The following is a 25,074-nucleotide window of genomic DNA, read 5'->3' on the forward strand; positions in this document are numbered from 1 at the left end:
AAATGTAGGAATTCCCTTTGAAAGTGTAAAAGAAGAGGCCAATATTCATCCAAGCTGCCTAATATAATCTTTATTCCTGTCTTTTCTCTTGAATTCTTAAGCATTCTCACATGTTTCAGTTTTAATCTCTCTCTCTCGCTCTATCTCTATATACAGCCTAAATTCAAACAGCTTCTGTAGACATGCTTGAATACATGTTTGACTTCTTACCTTTAAACACTAGAATTATGTGATACCACAAACTGCTTTTGAATCTCAACTCTAGTTCGTGAGGAGGTGCTAGGTGTGGAGGGAAACACAAATACTAAGTCATCTAGGTTGTGCAGAGCTTTGGACCCTGTTCCACCTTTTGTGCTTCCTTAAAGTTTTTACTAAAATTTATTTAAGAGTTGCACTGTTGTCCTCTGCAGTGCACCAATCAGAGCAAATAGATAACAGACATTACTTTCATTTTAATGGTAATATTACTTAGCTGCTTGTGTTTTGTCCCCCATCAGGTGTTCATATTGGAGCTGTGTCATCATGAGAGAATCACAAGAGGCGTCCAGGAGTTCCTTGGACAATGAATGGAAGAAGACAAGGAAACAAAAAGAATGTGGCATATAAAAAGGATTTAATACCTGGAGTTCTTGGCCGTGACAAATCTTCAAAAATGGGACTTATTCTCTCAAAATACAAATTACCTTTGGCAGTCATCAAGCTTGGAGTCATGCTATTGAACTAGAAGTAAATGTTTTCAATCTCTTCTTGGCCAGTAACAGAGCATTAATGGATTATGATTTTCCCAAGTTGGAAACATTCATTTTTACCCATTTAGGATATCCTTATGGCTACATAAGGAATAAAACATTTCATACTTAATATTGATCAGAATGGGCAACTGACTTGTCAACAACAAAAATGGCAGATTTTATCGACTGAGCCAGAGCCTCCCAATGCATTTTGTACAAACTGGGAATTGCTGTGCTGTGCAGCCGCCTTCTGAAGGCCATGATGACATATAGACTAAGGATATCATCTTATTGTTGATATCTCCGAGGAGGCATAAGCAGTATCAAAAAAAATGAATGGAGGCAAGGAGTGTGACGGTGGGGACAAAGATGGAGGGCTGCCTGCAGTACAAGTCCCAGTTGGTTGGCAACGGCGGGTAGATCAAAATGGAGTTCTGTATATTAGGTAAGCATTCACGTGCATGTTGGAATAGGAAGTTATTCTGTTTAAGTAATTCCGCGAAAGGTGACTTGATAGCCAAAGTCCTCTTTCTCTAACCCTGGAATGCATTACCTCACCAGACATCAAAGCCTGGATAGAAGAACTATTTTAACCACCCTGAATCTTCCAACATCCCACTTCATTGGATGTCCCCAAGTTCTTGCGCTACGCAAGAGAAAGAAAAACCTTTCTCTATTCACTTTCTCCACACCAATTTTTTTTACATCTCCGGCACATCTCCTCTTACTTGCCTTGTCTCTAAAACACACACGTTGTAATCATTCCTCATAGGGGAGTTTCTACTTTCCCTATGCAGGTGGGAAAAAATTATGTCAGAGCTGCTACCCCTTCCCCCACTGGCTGAGAAGCACTTCCACTGCATCCTGTTGCCTCTCATCTACGCTTCTGGGGAACATAAGATTAGATGCTAAGACAGGCCTTAAAAAATGTAGCTCAGAAGGATATTGCAGAATGTGAAAGCCCATTCCATTCCATTCCCAGTTAAGAAAATTCTTCCTTGGAATTTCTCCATACACAGGCCCAACAAAACTGCTAATGCTTGAAAAGATGGAATAGATTAAAATATAATTCTCTCCCCTCCCCCATTTATCTATCTATCATCTATCTATCTATCTGTCTGTCTATTTCTACCTAATTTGTGTTTATCCAAGGTTTACTTTCTCCAGTAGTGGCTCCTTGTGTAAGAGCTTGAATTACCATCAGCTATATACAATCTAACCAACACATTTACTCAGAGGAGCAACCTCATTGCCCAGAAACACTTTAAAGACTCAGCATATTCCTATATCCCTAAAGAACTGTCTTCTAAGACCGTTTCCATTCATTTCAGATAAACATCAGTTTCCCCGGCTGGGTTTGTGACTGTTTTTTTTTAGGCAGACCTATATCTATGAAATGTCTGTTGCACAGTAGGACTTGGGTCCTGCTATCAATTTGGAATAAACTTGTCTTTAAAAAGCCTGTCTAAGCTTACACTTCTTCTTTTCTTCTTTATTTATTTGGAGGAAAACCTTTTACTACTTGAAATAGGAACTTCTTGAGATTGTAGGCTCTTTTAAACAGTACGAAATGTGAAGCTAATCCTCTGTGTGTACTAGTTCCTCAATCCTTCTGTGCATTATATGTTATCCTGTGCATTATACATTAATAGACAAGCTGGTACCCTGCAACATCCAAGAGAACAATGGAGCAACTTTGAAATGCCTAGCCTTGAGTTCTTGTTAAAATGTAGGTTAGAGAAAAGTAAGTTTGATGTAAGTTTGAACAGAAATTACATTAACTTTTCTGTGGAAACTTTTGCAGACTAGTGAAGCTGTACTCTCTGTTTGTGTGAGCATGCGTGCGTGCGTTCCAAACTGATACATCAATTGTATGTGAAGTATTTTCCAGCAATATTCATTAATGTGCATATTTTACATTTTTCTTATTCTTTCAGTCCTAGTGGGTCTTTATTGTCCTGTTTGGAACAGGTTAAAACGTATCTGCTGACTGATGGAACATGCAAGTGTGGTTTAGAATGTCCCCTCATCCTTCCCAAGGTAAAATCGGATAACTGTGAACATGCTGAATGAAAAATGAATATATGTTGAACTAAATATATTGTTGTAAAATTTTAAAAGTCATTAATTAGAAACAAAACCGTTTTGAAAACAAGATGCATTACTTATTGGCGTGGTTGACATAATTAATCTAAACGGTTGTTCAAAGGTGAATGCTCAGTGTATTTATTTATTTAGTAGGCTAAGTAAGTAAATTTATTTGTATAAAACTCTTCATCCATAGATCTCAGCAGTTCACAATATAAAAGTAGCTCTCGCCCCATGGATCAGTTGCTGAAACGGAAAGTCCCTAACACCCCCCCCCCAGTCATCTTAAGTCCCTGCCTCTTCAGGGGTTTTTTTCCAAGCAATCGGAGACTGTGTCTGTGTACAGCCAATGTCTCCTCTGTACTTTGCATTCCTCTTCTGGTTCAGGGAGACATTGGGTGAGGGGAGCTTGTCGCAGCAGGAAGGGGAGACACCCATGACTCTTCTCCAGCCTGACTTACCTCTCCCTCTTTGCTTCGTTCCTCCCCTGCTTTTCCCCTGCTTCAGCTTCTGCATCTGATTCTGGACTTCTCTCTGCCACAGACTCTCCCAGCTCACTAAGCCCTGTTACTGCCTCCACTTCTGGCACCTCCTCTTCCCAATCTTCTCCTTCTGATCACTCATCATTGTCCCACCATCACGCTCTGGGCTCTGGTTCCCCAGCTGACTCCTCCCATCATTCCTCTATATCCCAACCAGTCCATGATAACTCCACATTGCAACATTTGTGTTCTTATTACTGCCAGTGGTCTACAGTACACAAGGATTCTGTTTTCTGTTTGTTTGTTTGTTTGTTTGTTTGTTTATCTTCATCATTCTGTGATCTTCATCAACCAGATCACAGAGTGCTTTGCAGCATCTAATTAACATAATGACAAATTCAGAAATAATCAAACCATTAATAAATAACCAGTTGCATTTAAAAACAATGTGCTATACATCAAATCAATACTATACAGTAGAGTAGCGGACAGCAAAATTGTAGTGGCCTTGAAAACCACAATTTGTCCATTGCTTTCTTTTTCCTGCAGTGGTGCTCTTTCCTGTGTTTCCTCCCTAGTAGCAGTTTGTGTGAACTCTCTTAGAAATTCAGTTTGCCAGATATACAGTAGTAGATAAGGAAGAGTGTGCAATGACCCAAGGCAGAAGAATATATAGTAAGGCAGAATAAGCAAGGTGCCCTAAGGGAACTTATTTATTCACAAAATAAGATAAAGATATCTACAAAAAGATAAAACAAGAAAATCTAAAAAGAACCACAACCATTACTTTAAAACATACAAAAGTTAAGATACTAAAACAGATTAAAATTACATCAACTTTCTAAGCATCTGGGTAGGCTTGCCTAAAAAAACATGTTTTTATCAGGCACCGCAAAAGAATACAGTGAAAGGTGCCTGCTTGATTTCAATGGGCAGGGAGTTTCAAAGAGCAGGTTGCTGCCACTAAATGGTTGAGTTCTTACAAATGTGGGATGGGTTTTATGTGGCACCTGTAGTAGTGCCAATTGAAGCGGTCGGGAGTGCATGGGAGGTGGGTGTACAGTAATCTCATAGGTAAACTGGTCCCAAGTTGTTAAGGGCTTTATATGCTAACAGTAAGATATTCAACTTGGTCTGGAAGCAACCAGTGCAGATCCTCTGAGCACAGATGTTGTATTCTGACAAGGCCTTAGTCCTGTCAGCAGTTCTACACTGCAGTATTCTACACTGACAGCAGCTTCAGGATCAAGCATGAGTGAAGCCCCACCTAGAGCGCATTGCAGTAATCCGGTTGCCTTCTTTTGAATGACTCTTAAACTTGAATGAATGGAACATGGTCTGGTCTCCCAAATTGTATAGAATACTAGCACAGCTGAGGGGCTGCATCTCATGTAGGAATCTGTGACTGTCAAACAGCTATAACAAAGGCGGCATTTTTTCATCTCTGCCAAGCTAAGCAGTTGGCTCCTTATCTCTCTCGCCCTGACCTAGCCACTGTGATCCACGCGACGGTCACCTCCAGACTGGATTATTGTAACTCACTCTACGTAGGGCTGCCGTTGAGACTGACCCAGAAACTCCAGCGGGTGCAGAATGCCGCGGCGAGACTCCTTATGGGGTCTTTGCTGCGAGATCACATTCATCCGGTACTATACCAGCTGCACTGGCTCCCAGTGGAGTACAGGATCAGGTTTAAGGTGCTGGTTTTAACCTTTAAAGCCCTATACGGCCTAGGACCCTTGTACCTATGGGACTGCCTCTCCTGGTATGTCCCACAGAGGAACTTACGGTCTGCAAATAAAAACATCCTGAAGGTCCCAGGCCACAGAGAGGTTAGGCTGGCCTCAACTAGAGCCAGGGCTTTCTCGGCTGCGGTTCCAATCTGGTGGAACACTCTGTCACAAGAGACCAGGGCCCTGCGGGACCTGACATCTTTCCGCAGGGCCTGCAAGACAGAGCTGTTCCACCAGGCCTTTGGTCAGGGCACAGCCTGACTCCCTCCTCTGGCAATCTGCACAGAATTTTGCTTAATGGTTGCCATCAATTTGATTTTAATTAATTTTTATAATGAAATGTTTTTAGAATGTTGGATTATTTGATTGTTGTTAGCCGCCCTGAGCCTGGCTTCGGCTGGGGAGGGCGGGATATAAATAAAAATTATTATTATTATTATTAAATATCTGACAAAGCAGACTTGACAGCCATGTGGAGCAAGTTTCCCTTTAAATTCGTATCATACTGAATGAAGGAAATGGCATTGAAAATGCTACAAAAATAGTGTCTAACTCCACTCTACTTTGCCCACATAAGTGCTGCCCCCCAATGAAAGAAGATGCCTTCACCCCTGTATGGCTCCCCTTTAACACATACGCAGCCCAACAAGACAACGACAAGAATCCGCCAACAGCATAGAAATCAATCTGGCTAACCTGATTCAAAAACAGCCACCCAACCCACTCACCACAGGCAATCACAAACAACCACACCTTAAGCCAACCCCAACCTCTCTCACCACGAAAGGAAGACAAGCAAATAGCAAAGAGAACCTGCACAAGCAACGCTGACACAAAACCCCACACATACATCAAGTAAAATAGAAACATTGCCACCCGACCCTACTCCCACTCACCATGGCCCCCTCCACCTCTCCCCCCCTTTTCTTCTTAATCTAATACTAATGTCTCAACAAATGAAACTGATCTGTAAAAAATGTAACTTGAAAAAAGAGACATTGCATATACTTTTGTAAACCAATAAATCTTTAATAAAAAAGTTTTTTTTAAAGTGTCCCCCCCCCCGTACCTGATGGTGGGGCTGTATGTTGCTGGGGGTCCCGTCAACAAATGTGCTGGGCCTATACAAAGGTGTACACGTTTTGGGAAGAGGTGCTCAGGGAAATGTTTTCAAATTGGAGTTTTCATGAGATGATGTGGGATAGTGGAATTTTTTTTTTAATGCAAGGTACCACAATTTGTACCAGCAGAACTTTGAGCAGAACTGTTGGTTCTCCAGTCGTCATCCACTACAAGGGCAGCTCAGAATAAGTGTGCCTCCACTGTATGTTGTGAATTTTGATTCCTCTAACATGCCCATTATATAATCAGATTTTGAAGAAAATGAGAGGTGCTTACTTTGGGGGGGGGTAGTCTCTTAACCCAAAAAAAATCATAATATAGTGTTTCTGGCATTATTTTTAAGGTATTTAATTTTGATCCTGGAGTTGCTGTGACACAAAGAACAGCTGAAGATGTTAAAGCAGATGAAGATGTCACTAAGCTATGCATCCATAAAAGGAAAATTATTGCAGTGGCTACACTTCATAAGAGCATGGAAGCACCTCATCCTTCATTGGTTCTAACTAGCCCTGGTGGTGGAACAAGTAAGTTTGGCTTTTTGCAAGTGGGAGGAAGAAATTCAATGTTAATGTTCAGAAGTAAGTAATGTAAGAGGGAGAATTAATCTTCAAAAGTTGTTTATTAAAAAAATAGATATGTTAAGCTATCAAATCTTATGAGGTGATTTTAGAGGACCATATGTCCTTTTTACACCTTGCAGAGTCATTCCACTTTACTCCACTAATCCTAAATCACACCCTCCTAGGTCCTGGATCATTTATCTTAGTGGAGCCATGGGTCACTGATGGAGTATGTGCTGTGCGTGCCAAAGATCCCATGCTCCATCTCTGGTATTTAAAATTAAAAGGATCTCAGGTAGCTACTGTTCTGGAACATAGATTTCCTGGAGACTGAGAAGAGACTGCTAGCCAAGAGTAGACGGTTGGCATCCATCTGTCTCGGAAGACAATGGAGGCGTGCATCTTTGGGGATGAAGTCAAACGATTGGAAGTGGACAGGACTGGGTTTTTAAGCAGAGGTTGGATGGTCATCTGTCATGTATGTTGAGATTCCTGAATTGCAGAGAGTTGGACTAGATGACCCTCAGGATCCCTTCTAACTCTACAACTCTGTGATTCTACCCCAATGCAAAAGAGCTTAATATGTGTGTGTTTTCATAGATAGGTAGATCAGTGTGGAACTTCCATATCTTGGGGAAATGCTGACATTGTAGGCACACACCAAACCTGGCATCAAAATACAGCACCCTTAGCCAGCTGCACTCCACTGGTACCCACTCCTATGCAATTACCCATTTTGGGCCTTCCGTGTTCAGTGTCAATAGAGGGAATAAGTTCATGCCCTTCCAAACATTCCTATAGCTTAGTGCCACACAGCTTTCCTCCTTCAGTCATCCACATTGGCCTAGAACAATGTTGGGGAAGTACAACCAGGTACTGAAGATCAATATCCTATCGCATCAGGGGATATCCTAATTTTCCTTTTTAATAGCTGGCTGTTTTGAAAGTTTTTTATTTCATTTATTTATTTTATTATATTTATATGCTGCCTTTCTGTCAAGGCACCCATGGTAGTTCATAAATATTAAAATAAGGAAATGCTGCAAAATATTCTTGGGTCAGATTAGGAGCTGATGAAATAAAGTCCCTGCCCTGGGCATTTTTGCCTTCCCTTGGGGCAGATAGGTTTTAAGCAGCCCCAAGGCAACTCAGGAAACTGATAGTTGCATCAGGAGTTTATGGTTATGCAGCTGCTGGCCTGGATAAGGCATGGTAGGTCACATTTTGATAAAAGTACGTTGCCCTAAATTATTATTGAACAGAAATGGTGCTGGCTGGGACTGATGAGAGTTGTAGTCCAAAACATCTGGAAAGCACTAGGTTAGTTACGACTGGCATAGGAATAAATGGAATAGGTTTCCTACCAGAATCCCTGGTGCAAGACCATGGCACATTACAGAATTTTGTGTTTAATGTACTTGGATGCAGTTCTGTCCAGGGGGGGGGGATTATTCTCTTTTGTTATATTTCATTTCATTCTACAATAGTAACTCTCCTCTCATGTTTTTTATTTAGGTGCAACTCCAATAGTACCTTCACGAGCAGCAACTCCAAGAACAATGAGGAATAAATCACATGAAGGAATTACCAATTCTGTGATGCCAGAATGTAAAACTCCTTTCAAATTGATGATGGGGTCCTCAAATGCCATGGGAAGGCTATATGTGCAAGAGATGACTGCAAACCAACAGCAAGAACTTCATTCTGTCTATCCCAGGCAGAGATTGGGCAGTAATGAACACGGACAGAAATCTCCATATCGTGGCGGCCATGGAGGAATGCCTAGTCCAGCTTCATCAGGATCACAAATATATGGAGATGGTTCCATCTCTCCAAGGACAGACCCTCTTGGAAGTCCAGATATTTTCACGAGGAATAATTCCAGTTTTCATGGAGCACCCAACTCTAGTCCTGTTCACATGAACAGAACTCCTCTGTCCCCACCTTCAGTAATGCTACATGGTTCTCCTGTGCAGTCATCTTGTGCAATGGCTGGAAGGACTAATATACCTCTCTCCCCAACCCTGACCACAAAAAGTCCAGTAATGAAAAAACCCATGTGTAATTTTTCAGCTAGTATGGAAATGCCACGAGCAATGTTTCACCACAAACCACCTCAAGGCCCTCCTCCTCCACCTCCTCCTCCACCACCACCACCTTCCTGTGCTCTTCAGAAAAAGCCATTAACTTCGGAGAAGGATCCGCTTGGCATTCTTGACCCTATTCCTAGCAAACCGGTGAATCAGAATCCTGTTATCATTAATCCAAGTACTTATCACTCAAATGTTCACTCTCAGGTACCTGTGATGAATGTAAGCATGCCTCCAGCCGTCGTCCCTCTGCCAAGTAATCTCCCTTTGCCAACTGTAAAGCCTGGTCACACAAACCATGGGAGTCATGTGCAAAGAGTTCAGCATGCTGCTTCAACCTCCCTCTCACCCTCCCCAGTAACATCACCGGTTCATATGATGGGATCTGGAATTGGAAGGATTGAGGCTTCGCCCCAAAGATCACGCTCATCTTCCACATCATCTGATCATGGAAATTTCATGATGCCTCCAGTAGGACCACAGTCATCTTGTAGTAATATTAAAGTTCCTCCTCGATCACCAAGGTCAACAATAGGGTCTCCTAGGCCATCCATGCCATCAAGTCCTTCTACAAAGACTGATGGACTCCATCAGTATAAGGATATCCCTAACCCATTGATTGCTGGAATGAGTAATGTATTGAATCCTCCAAACAATGCAGTTTTTCCATCTGCATCTGCTGGAAGTGGGCCCATGAAAAGTCAGCCTGGCTTGCTGGGAATGCCTTTAAATCAGATCTTGAACCAGCACAATGCTGCCTCCTTTCCAGCTAGTAGTTTACTCTCAGCAGCAGCCAAAGCACAGCTAGCAAATCAAAATAAACTTGCTGGTAACAATAGCAACAGCAGTAGCAATTCTGGAACTGTTGCCAGTGGTGGCAACAATGATGGACATAGCACTTTAAATACCATGTTTCCTCCTACTGCTAACATGCTTCTACCATCAAGTGAAGGGCAAAGTGGTCGAGCAGCACTACGAGATAAGCTTATGTCTCAACAAAAAGACCCTTTGAGGAAAAGAAAACCACCAAACACTACCGTGTTGAGTTTGCTTAGGCAGTCTCAGTTGGATAGTTCTGGAGTTCCTAAATCTGGGCCTGACTTGATAAGAAAACAGAATCAAGGTTCATTTCCCATTACGTCTATGTCCCAGTTACTTCAATCCATGAGCTGTCAAAGTTCTCATATGAGCAGCAATAGTACTTCTGGTTGTGGAAGCTCAAATACTGTTTTGCCTTGCTCTGCTAACCAGCTGCATTTTACAGACACTAATATGAACTCTGGCACTATTCATAATTCACTGGCACAAGATTTACCTTTAAGAGGAGAAAGTATGCACTGCCAGAATTCAAACACTAACTTTGGCCATGGTACTAGTCCTGGCCCAAACAACCATCTTGCAGGCCTAATAAATCAGATGCAAGCTAGTGGAAATTGTGGGGTGCTCAGTCAACCTGGAATGACTTTAGGAAACTCACTACATCTGAACCCAACTCAGCCACGAATCCAAGCACCCTCCAATCAAGTGATACCAAACAGCATTGTGAGCAGTTGCAGTCGAACAAGTCCTGAAGCAGGTATGTTTTCTTTAAAAGCTGGTATCTAAAAAATTTGAATGACGGTTTCCGTGTCTTTTTATGTATATATTTCATGGGGCACCTTCAAGAGAAAGAAATGGAAAGTTTCTATTTTGAGATGCAATTTATTTATTTATTCATGCTTCTACCAACCTTTTCCCCAATGAAAGCAAGAACAGCATCTTATAGCTTGGTTATAGATACTGTTTCCTTTTAAAAGTCTTTGGACTTGCTAGATTTGGCTGGTTTTTGTCGTATAGTTATGTATTTTATAGTGATAGATAGATTGTTCAGAAGGTCAAGGATGTTAAGATAATTGGCTAACACAACGGCCCACTTTGCATATAACTTTAAGCCAAAGCAAAATAGGTGGGCTCCCACAGAGGAGGCAAACCATAAGCCATAACGTAAGGTTATGGCTTATGGTTTGCAGCTCATGATTTGGAAGAGCTGAACCATGAGTCCAGGTTTGGAACCAGGTGTGCAGAAAAATATTGGTTAGGAGAGAGGAGACGATGCCTGATAGACTGAACATGCTCAGAGGCCTCCTACATCACTTGAATAGTATTTGCCTGATCCAACCCATAGCAGTTTTAGTAGCCTGAGGAAGGGGAGAAGGAACAGAGAGGGGAAGAGATCTGTATCCCTTTAAAAAAGGATTATGGAGATAATTTGGAGGGAAATTATGAAAAAGTGTATCTTCAGACCCCAAAACTGCACTGCAGAGTGTGTTCTAGACTAGAGTAAGTAATGAGCGTTGGGATTAAGAAGAATGTGCTGGATCATCTAGCCCAGCCCAACATCCTCTTTTCAGAGTGGCCAACCAGATGGCTATGAGAAGCACACAAGCTATGATTCTCAGCTGCTGATATTCAGAGTCACACTACCTCTAAATGTGGAAGTAGGACATAGCCATTAGGGTTACACCACAGTGTTTGGTTACAGGTCCACACTTCTTGTTTCCTATTTGCCAGCCATCAAAAAAATTCAGCTACGTTTAGCATGTAGCAGCCTTATTTTAAATGCTGGATTTTATTCAGTGCAAGCTTCTTAAATACACCAAACAGTTTTGTGTGCTAAGTTGAGTCTTTTATTGTGGATTGGAATAGGCACCTGTATCTAGACCTACTAGAACCTCTGCACTGGTAGAACTGGTTCAGATCAATGAATTTGATGAATTTAAATTGTTATTAAAGTTTAGGTTTGATAAGCCTATTTGAATAATTTATTTAGGGGGTGTAAATCATTTTATTTTATTTTTGTCTATGGCTTTAAAAATTCTGGAAACTTTACTAATGCCCAGACAAAGCTCTAGAAATCACATTTATAACAACCCATAATGAGAAATTCTGTATTTTCTCTTTTTGGCGAAGCCAGCAGGTTGCATCACAGTGTCTTATCTACAAATAAGCACACTTTTTGTTAGCCTCTTTGCATACTATTTTTGATTTCATAATAGGATTTTTGAGCAAGATGCTTCTGACAAGTGTGGCTAAACTAATCTTTGGAAGGATACTTATCTATATTTTTCCCTTTTCAGATCAGTAGTTGAAAAATAAAATAGCTCAGGCCAGGAAATGGAAGTTCTTTTTCTAATATATTCTACACACATTTTGTTTGCTTTTGGCCTGTCATATGCTTGCTTAGGGAGACAAATCTGGAAAGCTAAAACCAAGTTATATAAATAGTAGTTGTGTTTAATACTGAAGCATTGAAGTGCAGTTTGATAACATTGTGCTGGCTAGTTTGTAGATCAGGAGGAGGTTGCATTGGACCCTAAATTATGTAATCTCCGCAGGCACTAGTTTCTAGGGGCATGTTACCCATAGGCTTGTTACTATTGACTCGCAAAATTCCATGATTATGAAAAACTACTAAAGCTTTAATATCAGCCATATGAGTTTCAGAGTCTAAAAGGGTTTTGCTGAAGAATCCAGAAACTGTAGTCTGAAGAAACCTTATATACACACATCTAAGAACTAGAATCACCTAAAATAAAGTGTGGTACTAAATGAAGTTCATTCACTTCTGCAATACCTTTTGTTTTTGATCATGAGATGAAGCTAATTTCATGGGGAGGCGGGGCTTCTGACTTATAAAACCCTATCGTTTATATTATAAATACAACTGATCTATAAAGGAGAACTGAAGACAGCATTCTGCCAGAGGTACAGCTGGCTGCACACATCAAAGAATTTATGAATCAGCTCTGTGTCAAAGACCTTCAAATCATCATCACTTAAAGTGGACAGATGTGTTCTCTTCTGTGCCAGATTCTGGGCACTGGGTTATTACTTCTAGAGGCTCCTTATTGTTGGGTATGCAGTGGTTTGTATAAATTGCCTAACTACAGTTATTAAAAAAAATAAAAATCCAGTGATGCTCTCCACTGATAGAAGGCTCTTTGATCCAGCAGGCTTCATTAAGCTGAAAGGAACAGGTGAATTTTGTGAATTGCCCCTTGCTCCTGCAGTCCCCCAAGCTACCTACCACACGAGGCCCCCATTCCACGTGAGCGGATTTATGGGGGGGGCCGCGAAGGAAAGTGGGGCAGCGAAATTGCCGCACCCCATTTTGCTAACTGAAGTTTCCACTGGATCAAAAGAGCCATCAGCAGAGATACACAATTGGTATTCTACGAAAACCTATAATACCAACAGAAATGAAAGATGACATAAGTGCATAAAATGCAGCAGTCATATACAGTGGTACCCCGCAAGACGAACGCCTCGGAAGACGAAAAACTCGCTAGACGAAGGAGTTTTTCGTTTTCTTAGCCACTTCGCAAGACGCATTTCCCTATGGGCTTGCTTCGCAAAACGAAGCTTGCCCCGCAAGCTCCGGGGATAGCGGGGAAGCGCAGCGCGTCTTCCCCGCTGTCCCTGGACCTCTTTTGAAGCAAGGGGCGGCAGGGAGAAGATCGCTTCTCCCCGTTGCCAGCCCCGCAATCTCCGGGGACAGAGGGGAAGGCGTGTGCGCCTTCCCCTCTCTCCCCGGACCCCTTTTGAACCAAGGGGCGGCAACGGGGAGAAGCGATCTTCTCCCCTCCGCCCCTTGCTTCAAAAGAGGGGACAGAGGGGAAGGCACGCGCGCCTTCCCCTCTCTCCCTGGACCCCTTTTGAACCAAGGGGCGGCAACGGGGAGAAGCAATTCTCCCCGCTGCCCCTTCCCTTGCTTTAAAACAGGTCCGGGGACAGAGGGGAAGGCGCGCGGCGCTTCCCCTCTGTCCCCGGACGGTCTCCATAGGAACGCATTGATTGATTTTCAATGCATTCCTATGGGAAACCGTGCTTCGCAAGACGAAAAACTCGCAAGAAGAAAAAACTTGCGGAACGAAATAATTTTGTCTTGCGAGGCACCAATGTATGTCTGGCACTGGAAGAAACCAGAGTGAAACACTCTTACAGTGAAATGCAGATGGGAAGAACTGTCTATAATTGTGACGCTACTGACATAATCTGGTTCGTATCATTAGATAGAAAAGTTAAACCTGATTGCCTTACAACTGCCCAACAAGTTCTTCCTTGCTCGTGGGTGATGCCTGAATGATTCTGCATCCTCACCAGTGTAACATCTGATAAGGAATATATGAGCACAATTCGTTAATTACTATTCAGTTTGCATACTGCCCTTCATCTGTAGATCTCGAGGCGCTTCACAATATAAAAATGCAAGATAAAATCACAAAATATATAATAAAAACAAGAACAGAAATCCCACAAACCTATAAACTCGCCTCCCACAAAGGGTATAGGATTTTAATTAGCCAAAGGCCCAGTTGACAAGGAACATTTTTGCCTGGTGCCTAAAGGTATGTAATGGAAGACACCAGCCTCCTTGAAGAGAAAATTTTGCAAATGTATGGATGGGCATAGCTGTAGCACCACTTACATTGTAAGCATACGAGAAGAGTTAAAATATTTGCACTCTTCCCACCATGCACACTGAGAGCCCATTGCAGAAAGAATGAGAAACAGCCCATAGTTGCCCTTGAAGAGGTACAGAGGTACATCCATAATCTTTAAAAAGAATTAAAGAAAGGTACCTAGCTGTCATATTAGGAAGAACACTTCAGTTTGGGGGAGTGCAATAAAGTGGTGTCGAACCTCTTCCTTTCTTTGACTAGGAAATGCAAGCATTTAAGCCATAAAAGGTTAATGGCAAGAGGAAACTAAACCTAAAACAAAAAAGGAGGAGAATCGGGTGTGAGAAGACCGTTACTGCACCACTTCTTGACTAAGCCCTGTAGGCAAATGTTTTGAGGATTTCTGGCTGGAGATAGTGAGAGTTAGCAAAAACTATTGGTGAATTCTGGTGATGCCAGGGAACCATCATATCTGACTCTTGACAGGCGACACATAAATAAGGTGGCAAATTGTCATATGGGAGTTGAGAAAAGCAATTCAAAAAAACCAACAACTATTAGTAATCAAAAGCCCTCATAATAATAAATTGTAAGTTGGTACTTTACCAAGAATTTAAAAGCAAAACGCAGCATTGTCTTGAGCTGGATAACCTTTGCTGAAAGGTAAGGACAGGGTGCTGACCAGTAGCAGAGAGGAGACTGTAGTGTCACACAGTACCTTGTGTGAAGGTGACACTTGAAAACTGAACAGTGACATAAAACATGTTTTTAAATGTTAACTACATGGAGTTTATAGTAATCTAAGCTATGCTGATTTAAAAAGAAAGGTCTTTTATAGGGGTGTGTGTGTGTGTGTGTGTGAGAGAGAGAGAGAGAGAGAGAGAGAGAGAGAGAGAGAGAGATTATGTGGTTAGGAACACAGAGTCTGCCTTCCACAGAACTGGATCTTTCCAGGTCCATCTAGCATAGAATTGTCTACACTGAATGGCAGCAGTTCTCCAGAGTTTCAGACCAGGGACATTCCCAGCCCTATGTGCTCATGCTTGGAACTGAACATGGGACATTCTGCATGTATAGCAGATGTTCTAGCACCTCATCCGTGTTGAGACAGCATACCAAGAGAAGATAGCTTTACTAGGACTGCTGTACGCCTGGAATTTCCCAGACGTTGCTGGGATTCGTCCATCGAAAACGACGTTCAGGCAGTATTTTTGAAAAGCAGCCAGAATGTCTGTGAAAGCCTGGATGTACGGCAGCCCAAATCAGAAATGTTTATTTTTTTGGCGATTTTGCCGAAAAAAGGGGGGAAGCTCAACAATTTTGCCCCCTCCCCCCCAAAAGAAGCTCAACCCAGCACAGTGAAATAAATCAAAACATACATAATTTCAGTATTCTGACATGTTATTAGAAAATGCTCTTGGCCAGTATTTACAGACCAGAAGGTAAACATTTTCAACTTTGTAGAAATGCTTTTAAAATGTAATTTTAGCTTTTATATTTTAATGACATTAAGTTTTGCAAAGAACCCAGTCCTATATTCCTGCATCAGCATTCACTTTTTAATTTATTGTGGCATATAGAAATATGATGGGTATTTAATTGGCAATAACTCATAAATATTTATTTCAGTACAACTAGGCTACTTATTTTTATCTTGCTCTTTAATATGTTGAAATAAAATTAAACACCTCAGAACTTTATGTAGCATTTATTAATGACTCAAAGCTTCTCAACTTTTTTTAAAATAGGAAAACTTGAGAAATCAAGCATATAGTTAATGTCTGTCATATGCATATAGAATATTTGTATATGAAAGGAGCTTGAGTTTCTTGAATGAGGTTTTTATTATGAATTTATTCCATAGAGTACATCCTTTTCACATTGCCTGTCAAAAGCAACCTTTTGCCAAATATTTCATCCGTCTTTTATTTTCAAACAATTATTCACAATAGAGCTGTGCATGGACTGCTCTATCCAAATTGTGCGGCTGATTTGTATTTTATATATATATACTTTTTTTTCAGTCTTTCAAAAATTTAAAGACATACAAATTACAAAAACACAAATCACATATATTTCTAATACATATATATTTGACTTCCATCCCCCCTTTTTATGGTTCCTTTTTAATTTTCATACTGCATTTTCCACATTACTCTATCTTTAAGTTATTCTTTAGTTTTTCTTAATAATATATTTAATTGCTTGTTTTACGTTAAACCTGCTAATGAGCTTATTTGCATACATGGGTTTTTCAAATATTTCACAATTTTTAATAATAAAAATAATTCTTCCTCTAAATCCAGAGCAGACCAGATTCGGACCCAATAAGCTCTGGACTGAAGTTGAGGGGGAGGAAACAAATCTTCAGAAATACCATATACTTGAACTGGGAACCAAAATGGCCATATCTTTATTGTTTGCTTGCTAGTTTCACATAAAGCAATAAAATATGCAGACATGCTAGCCACTACAAGAGGGCTTAACCCTGCCAAATTACTGGCAAACAGCTCAAAAGGGTTTTAATGCTAGGCACGTTTTAAGTTCGCTTTTTCAAGAAAGTTTTTTTTAAAAAAAAGATTTTACTGATGTATATAATATTGCACTGTTTGTGTCTTGCTTGTACACAGGTAGTGTGCAGTGTACTGGACTGTGTACAATGTACTCACAACACACACATACACAATGCAATGTATTGATAAAGGCAGACACAGAAAACCTAGCATTCTATAAATAAAACTTATGTAAGAGCTAGAACCAGTTTGGGGGGAGGGGCAGGGATATTAAAACACAAGGCAACAGACTTTCTTTTTTAAAAAAGGATGGGACTAGGATTAATTGGGAAAGGATAGGAAAAAGTGTAAGTCTGAATAGGGTGCTGTGAAGGAAACAGAACTCAGAAGACAGATCTTATAAAATAGTTATGCATTCTAAGACTTCACTCTGCCTCCTCCCAAGAATTTTGATTGGGGAGTGCTGGGTGGGGTAAGATTGCAGCTCCCCTCTCCCTATCCTGCCGTTTTTGTTATATGGTGATGTAATCATTGCATCAGTTTAGAGACGGTCTGCCTGGATTTCTGAGGGACTGTTTTGCGCTACAAATAATGAATGGCACTATTTAGCAGGTAGAAACTCCAATGAAAATCCTCGTTATTACATATTTTACCTGGTTTTTGTATACATTTTAAAATTTTAAATATGGATGGTTTATGATGGCCTATATTTGTAATTCCTAATAAAGGTTTGGCAAAGTAAAAGCACTACAGATCAGTACAAATCAGTCCAGGAAGACACAACCCACTGTAGTGATTGGTGACTTCCTCGACCCAATCTGGATCAGGATGCAGATCAGTTCAGAACTGAATCTGGTGCATGGCTCTAATTTGCAATAACCTGCACAGCCAAGCATATCTTAAAGATATAGCTCTTCCTGGAGGAATATATCTCCTTCCCCCATGAGTTCCTGCATTTTTTTTGTGGGGGAGGGGAATCCCCTGGCATTGGAGTCTCACTAAGGGAAGAGGGACAGTAGTCTGGATATTTAGAAGTCATTCCCTTTGGGCCAAGTGACCAACTTGATAACTTCCTCAATACAGAAAGGCTTCCTCATAAAGCTGTTTCCTGCCCCAGAGAAGACAGAGAAATATTTTTGCTCTACTGAAACTTAAAAACAACAACAACACAGAACTCAGAGTATTGTTCTGATCCCATCCCACCAAACTCCCACTCTAGTGAAGTGCTCCAAGAACTCTTGGCAGAGTTGACTCATGCAAGTATCACAAGAAACCACCCAGCGCATTTCACGTTTGCATTCTAGTGATGGGCCAGCCTGTGACGGGTTAACTAAATTGAAGCTGTTAAGGAGCATTATACCTCACCATATAATGGATTTGGATGGGGTGGAGATTCAGCTTCAAGGTCTTGCAACCCTAATTATTCCTTTGTTTTAGGCCCTGGAATGAGGGGTAGCAAGTACCAGGCAACTTCCTTTTCCCCTTTCCTTTTCCCAGCATATCTCCCAAGCTGAGGATTGTGCCTGCATTTCTCTCTACTGTCAGCACTCTTGCGAATAGCATGGATGCACAACCCCTGTACTCCCATCAATTTTTTAGAAAGGTTTCACAGCATATTGTGGGAGTCCATCACCTCTTGAATATGCAGGAACATACTCCAAATGGCTCTGAGACCTTGTTCTGTTATCTAGCACATCCACGTGCAGGATACTGGCTTTTCTTAACATGGGTAATGATATAATTGAACTGTAGTAGTTTTAGTTAACTTTTGGTTACACATTGGTATCATGTTCAGTCAATGACTCTTGTGATTGCAGTCAAGTAGAAACTTCTTAAGTGAAACAGAATACACTATTTTGTTCCCTAGAAAAAACGTTTCATGTTCCCTTTCATCAAAAGGCAATTGTTTTTGCAATTCTGGTATATCTTGTCAGAGCAGTTGTCAGATATTCTGCTCAGGAGACTTGGTTCCTATCAATACTGCACTACAAATGTGCATTAAACTCATACTTTTATACCTTTAGGCCTGTCTATCCCAAAGTCTCTTGTGGACTTGAATTTTTTGAGGATTTCTTAAATATTGTATCAGAAATCCCCAGGCCCTCTCAAGGAACTTTAGTTTCCTGGTTTCACTGGGAAGAAGAGTTCCTAGTTGCCAAAATGCAGTGCTAATCACTGAAGAGTTTTTTGGCTGTGAAAATAGAACAACTGCTGCAAAATAACACCTATGCCTTAATGTTCCTTCAGTGGAAGGATATCTGCTTCCACAATAGAGCAGCTACTCCCGCACATCTTTTCTAGGGGCTTCCCCAATCCTATGGAAAAGATTTGGACTGGGCGCAGGGTGAAGTCCTGTTGTGCAAGGTAATGGGTTAGCTGGGTTAGGATAGGTTAGGAACCATAATTCCATTACCAGGTTTAGGGATGACCAAAAAGGATACCATGACTGATGTGACTGAAACATATTCAGAAATCCAACAATATGTATTTCTCCTACCTACCAGGGTACCTAACACCATGTCTGTGTCAGAATGGAGCCTGGGGCAGATTTAAATGGGTATGAATAATCCATTTCATCCAAGAACCCAGGAAAATTAGTCACCACCATGCACACAAAACTACTTTGCCCAGAGATTGAACATTTTAGACTGCTTGGTCTAAAGCGTGCAGTGGAATCCAGAGAGGGTTTCTTCAGCCAGAACCACCTTAAGACTGTATGAGACTACACCTTCCTCTATGGAGGCATTGACTGTTCGTTGACTTACTTGGCCAAGCCTCCTCTGGCTGCCTTAATGAATGGCGGTGCCTTAACTGCAGCGCTTAAAGCACCATGGAGCCTAGACTAAACTTCCATGATGGCAAAACATTTTCTGCCTTACCACCATGGTATGCATACAAGTATTATAGATCCTATGGATGTATGTGCATGTTTGCTTGCTTTCTGAGATCAAGCTGCCCAACCCTTTCCAGATTCTCTTCCAAGGTAGGCCCACAAATGTGCTTTGCAGGAGTCCAATAATAACATGAATAGTCTCATAATATTTCACATGCCATTTGCATTGCTTTATTGGATTGAGAGAACTAGAAGAACTTTTATTTTCAGAATCCTGGTTTTATTAATCAAAATACAAAAATATTGAAAAACAAAGTATGAAAAATTCTGTTTCACACGGAAACGAAAACAGTGCCTATATAACGCATATGTGTCTGCCAACAGCATTCTGTAAATAAGACCTAAGGCGTTTTTGCAATTTTTGCATAAAGTGTGAAGAGCTTTACAGCTGAGTTTAAATGGTAGCTGTGAGGCTTACTTGCCAGTCTTGACCAAGTGATTACTTCTCAGTCTCGCCACCCTCAGTTTCTGTGGAAATAAAATGGGTAAAAGACCATTTACCCTGCCTTGATCTTATTGAAGGAAGGATAGGATATAAATGTGACAAAGGTTTATAATATTTTCTGTACTGTGCAGAACTTACAACAATATGTAAATAGTGGGACTTTCAGAATGCTCTGTCAGTGAGCTTTAGATTTAGCTTCTCTTCTGCCTAGTCTTTTTCTTCTCACATTCTCAAGAGCTGTGCTTTTGCATACATGCATATTTTATCTGTATATTTCCCATTATGTTTTTGATATGTAAAGCCACATGGTGGCAGTCTTGAGAATGGAATTTGTTTGTTCTGATTGCTAATCTGTCTTCCTTAACTTTCTACAATCTTATTATTAGAATTTAAGCCTACCTCATACTCTGACACTGTACTTGGTTTTTGCCCAAGAACAAAAACAACAATAACCCCCCCACACACACACACAAAACCACAAATAAATAAATGGTCTTGCTGCGGCTGAGTTTTTAAGTAATGTATTAATGCAAAATATTTCTTATATAATCTTTCTCATATATTTCCCATTATAGTGTTTGAAATAATTAATTACAAGTTCTATTTTGTATTTAAAAAACCCAGGTGGCTTGAATATGAGCTTCCTTTAAAATGGTCGAGGATGCCCTATGCAATGGTTCTCTTTTGAAGGACAGAGAGTAGCCCTGCGGTAGTCTTGTTTATGCTAGGAGATGGCCCAAGGCTATCTCAGTAGTAGACTTGAAGTTGCAGAATATGTTCTACAGTGCATCACCCTGGTGACTTTTAGAAAAATATGGAAGCACTTGTTTTTATTTATGTATTCAGTTGACATACTACCTAAAGTGTTCTGAAAGTGTTTGACAATAACATAAGTATTAAATTGCATTGTGCAGCATTCATTCAATGTAACAAATAAAATCTGAAGAAAAGCCAGCTTTCTGTTTCCACACATTTGTTGTTTTCAGGTAGTTTAATACCGCTTTGAATACTTGTAACATGATTTAGTACTTTTACTGGTTTTTTAATTATCTGTCTTGTGAGTCACTGTCAATAAGGCAGGAGATATATTAATAACTATTCCTTGTCTGAGTGTTGCAAACTCCAGCTGATATTTATGACCAGTTCTTCATTATAGCATTTATCTTTCAATGTGCGTTACTTTTTTCTTTCTTTCTCGTTTGCAGGAAGGACAGGACCACCATCGTCCACAGCTATAGCTGGCACCAGTCAACCTGCCATCACCAAGACCACATCCGTTCTTCAAGATGGTGTCATCGTCACAACTGCAGCTGGAAACCCACTACATAGCCAGCTCCCCCTTGGGAATGACTTTCCTTTTGTTGGTCATGAACATGCTCTGCATTTTCCACAGAACAGCACTTCAAACAACAACCTTCCGCACTCTTTGAATCCAAACCTCTTTAGTTCACTACCTATCTCTTTGCCAGTGAATCAGCAGCACCTCCTAAACCAGAATCTATTAAATATACTGCAGCCTTCAGCAGGAGAAGGCAAGTCTGAGGTCACCCTCAATCCTTTAGGTATTCTCAACCCAAATGTAAATGCTGCTTTAGCTTTGCTCTCCGGTGATGTGGATGGGCAGGTGCAGCAACCTGTTCATTTCCAGCTGCTAGCAGCTCTTCTACAGAACCAAGCCCAAACAGCTGCCATGTTCCCCTTAGCACCTTTCAATCTGTCCATCTCAGATCTGTTACAGCAACAGCAACACAATCCTGTACCCTCAGTAACACAGATGACAGCCCCACCACCAGATCACTTGCTTAGCAGTCAGTCAGATACCAACAGAGCTGATACCCTGTTAACCAGTTCCCTGGGAAACCCTTTCCCAAGCTTTTCAGGCACAGACACTACTTCAAACCCCCTGCTCCTTCCAGCTGTCACTGGGGCCTCAGGATTAATGCCCTTGAATCCCCAGCTGCTGGGTGGTGTTCTGAACTCTACATCGGGCAACCCTGCTAATCATCCAGAGGTTTCCATAGCAACCTCCTCCCAGGCTACCACTACCACAGCCACTACATCATCAGCAGTGGCAGCACTGTCTGTCTCAACACTTGGTGGGACAGCAGTGGTGTCAATGGCAGAAACATTGCTGAGCATATCTAATAATGCTGGGAGTACATCTGGTTCAGCTAAACTCAACAGTAACTCTGTGGTGCCACAGCTACTTAACCCTCTACTGGGGACAGGTCTACTTGGTAAGTTAAATATTTTCACAGATTTTAAAAAAGGAAAAAAAATGGTGGTGGGTGGGAACTTCTTTTTTCAACCTTTTTTTCAAAACTCCATTTCATTGCACTTTTTCCCTAAAACGTTTATGCTATGTTAACTTGCTTAACCATTCCAGTGAAAGACTGCAAATATAATTGACAGACATTTTTAAACAGTATTTTTAAAACCCTATTATTTAGAAAGTATGATGCCATCAAAATTCAACCAACCAATTGGAATGGCTTTTACTTTTTTCAAATCTCATAGATGCATCTTTGGGATGCAGCATTTTTTAAATAGATAAAGATATAGATACAGATATATTCAAGGCATCACAGGGTTAGTATGAGTAGCTGTGCAATAGATAAGCTTCCAAGTCCATCTGAATTAAAAATTAATCATCATCAATGTGTCCAATCCCTAGATTATGATGACACAGTATATATAAAGCACTCAGAGTACAGTCTTCCACAGGTTCAAGGCAATAAGCTGCCCTTCTAGCACACTACACTTAAGTTCCCATGCTTCTTGGATTCTCATTTTTTGGTAAGAAACCAATGGTTTCTAAACAACTTGACAAACATCAATAGAAAGTTTAATTCCAGTTCACATGTTTAAATCTAAGAGAGTAATATCCTAGATTTTCACATGAGGATTTTCACATTTATTGGGAAGTCCTTCATTGGAGCACGACTGTACAACAGTGATATAAATGTGTGAATTGGGCCTGAGAGTCTGCCAAATTCTTGTGCTTCCTTTATGAATATCCCTACCTGGTTGTGTGTGTGTGTGTGTGTGTGTGTATGTTCAGTGAATTGCTGCTAATAAAACATAGATAGAAGTATTATGTGCAAGCATTTTTCTGATAAACACAGACCTAACTTGCTAAGAACTTGCGATAAAATTTGTATTCTGTGCCAGATTTGTTGCTTATTCATAATACTTGTGCATTTTGTGCCAAATTGCTTGTGTCTTCTAAGTGTATGCTCTAGCATTACATAGGTGCCTGTAAAATAGGCTGGTGTGCAAAGGATTGTGCGCAGAGCTTCCACACACCTACCAGGTTTTCTCATGTCCACGTAGTCCTCTATTTCTGTTGTATTGTAGCTTTTGATGCAACATAAAGTAGTGTGGTCAGAGAAGGAAATGGAGCAAGCCTCATGCAAAGGTACATGTGTATGGGGGCCTTTTGGATCCCATTCATAAAAATTAACCTCGCTTGCATCAACTAAGTATTATGAGATTCTAGCTTCTAGTTTTCCTTAGCTGGTTACTGCTTTAAAAAAAAGAAGTGTAAAAGTTTCATTCATTTGCAAAGGTCTTGTAAAAAATAAGTCACTTAAATGTAAACAGTCTCTATAATTTGTGCCGTTATTGGTTTACAAGGTTTTATTACAGTATTAGTAGTAGGAATGTTAAACATTTAAATAGGATTTTTTAAAAAAAATATTGTTAACAAGAGAGTACTTAAATGATTGTTTAATAAGCTGTAGAATATGTTGCTATTTAAGAAACGCCATAGAAGTTGCATTTAGTATATGCAAGGCGAATCCAGAGCTAGACTTCATTGTAAGCAAGACTGCTGGCTGCGAAAGAAATCCATACCTTGCATATTAGTTCCCTGAAATATTGATTCACTGAAGGGTTGGGGAGGGGGGGAGTTTTATTCCACATCTTGTCACTAAGTGGTAAAATATGACCCATGTGTTACACCTTCAGAAAATTGTTGACTTAAATATCTATACGTTTGGAATTGCAGGTGACATGTCATCAATAAATACTACCCTTAATAATCATCAACTGACGCATCTACAGTCACTGTTCAACAACAATCAAATGTTTCCATCAAATCAGCAACAGCAGCTTCTTCAAGGCTATCAGAACCTCCAAGGGTTTCAAGGACAGACCCCCATTCCTGGGCCACCTAACAACTCAAACCCTATGGCTTGTCTGTTCCAGAATTTCCAGGTAGAAGTTGGTTTGTTCTTTCAAGTTATCCATGAAAAATAATACAAATTCCTATACTGCTTCAATAGTTTATTGCGGATTTTAAAGCAATGTCTGTATGAAGTTAAATCATCCCATTTTATTATCTCAGCACTTTAACATCCGTTGATTATTCTTAGACTGTTACATTGTGAACTTTTCACTTCTCATAAGTTACAAGGAAAAACTGCGGTACTGCTCTTCAGAATGGTAATGGAAAAGTATTTCTCCTCAATACTTGGACCTGGTGTTACATTTATTTATCAATGTTTAAGTTTAGAAGACTTGCATTGACTTAAGTATTCTGAAACAAATCCCTGTAAATGCATTTTTTAAATATCTTCCCTGTCATTGCTATCTGCGTGCATAAGTTAAGCTAAGAAAATGACAGAAAATATCAGCGGCTACTAGATCATAAAAGAGAGCTATCTTGTGCAGTAACATCATTATAGTACTTCCAAACTCAAAAGCTGGATGAAAATTAATGCAGAGGGTAGCAGAAGAAAAGCTTTTATTCTTTGAGAATAATAGCAAAATACATCATTTTGTTATTCTAGACAACTAAATATTTCCCTGTGTTTGCAAAAATCATGGCCTTCAGGGTGCTTTTTATCTTCCTCACATTGTGCTATGTGACTTTCTGGTTTTTTGCTTTGTTAGACATGAATCATGCATATATTTAATGTTGGTAACTGTTTAATGTAGCCATGACAAATATTGCTAGACTGCTTTTCCATACA

General features: G+C 40.4%; 1 protein-coding gene across 6 annotated transcripts in view; it reads left to right on the forward strand.

The window, feature by feature from the left end:
- The window catches only part of MBD5 (methyl-CpG binding domain protein 5), a 105,079-nt gene that overhangs the window by 63,984 nt on the left and 16,021 nt on the right, over positions 1 to 25,074 (forward strand). For 5 of the 6 annotated variants that reach the window (XM_082197271.1, XM_082197270.1, XM_082197269.1 and 2 more), the window contains 6 exons: positions 498 to 1,176; positions 2,669 to 2,771; positions 6,500 to 6,680; positions 8,232 to 10,382; positions 21,304 to 22,335; positions 24,108 to 24,316. In XM_082197271.1, coding sequence (XP_082053397.1) covers positions 1,064 to 1,176; positions 2,669 to 2,771; positions 6,500 to 6,680; positions 8,232 to 10,382; positions 21,304 to 22,335; positions 24,108 to 24,316 — 3,789 coding nt within the window. In that variant the 5' untranslated portion in view covers positions 498 to 1,063. The remainder of the gene's footprint in view (positions 1 to 497; positions 1,177 to 2,668; positions 2,772 to 6,499; positions 6,681 to 8,231; positions 10,383 to 21,303; positions 22,336 to 24,107; positions 24,317 to 25,074) is intronic. The other variant, XM_082197274.1, reaches the window with a different exon arrangement.

Source organism: Podarcis vaucheri (genome assembly GCF_965113315.1).
Source record: "Podarcis vaucheri genome assembly, chromosome: 1".
Lineage (NCBI taxonomy): Eukaryota > Metazoa > Chordata > Lepidosauria > Squamata > Lacertidae > Podarcis > Podarcis vaucheri.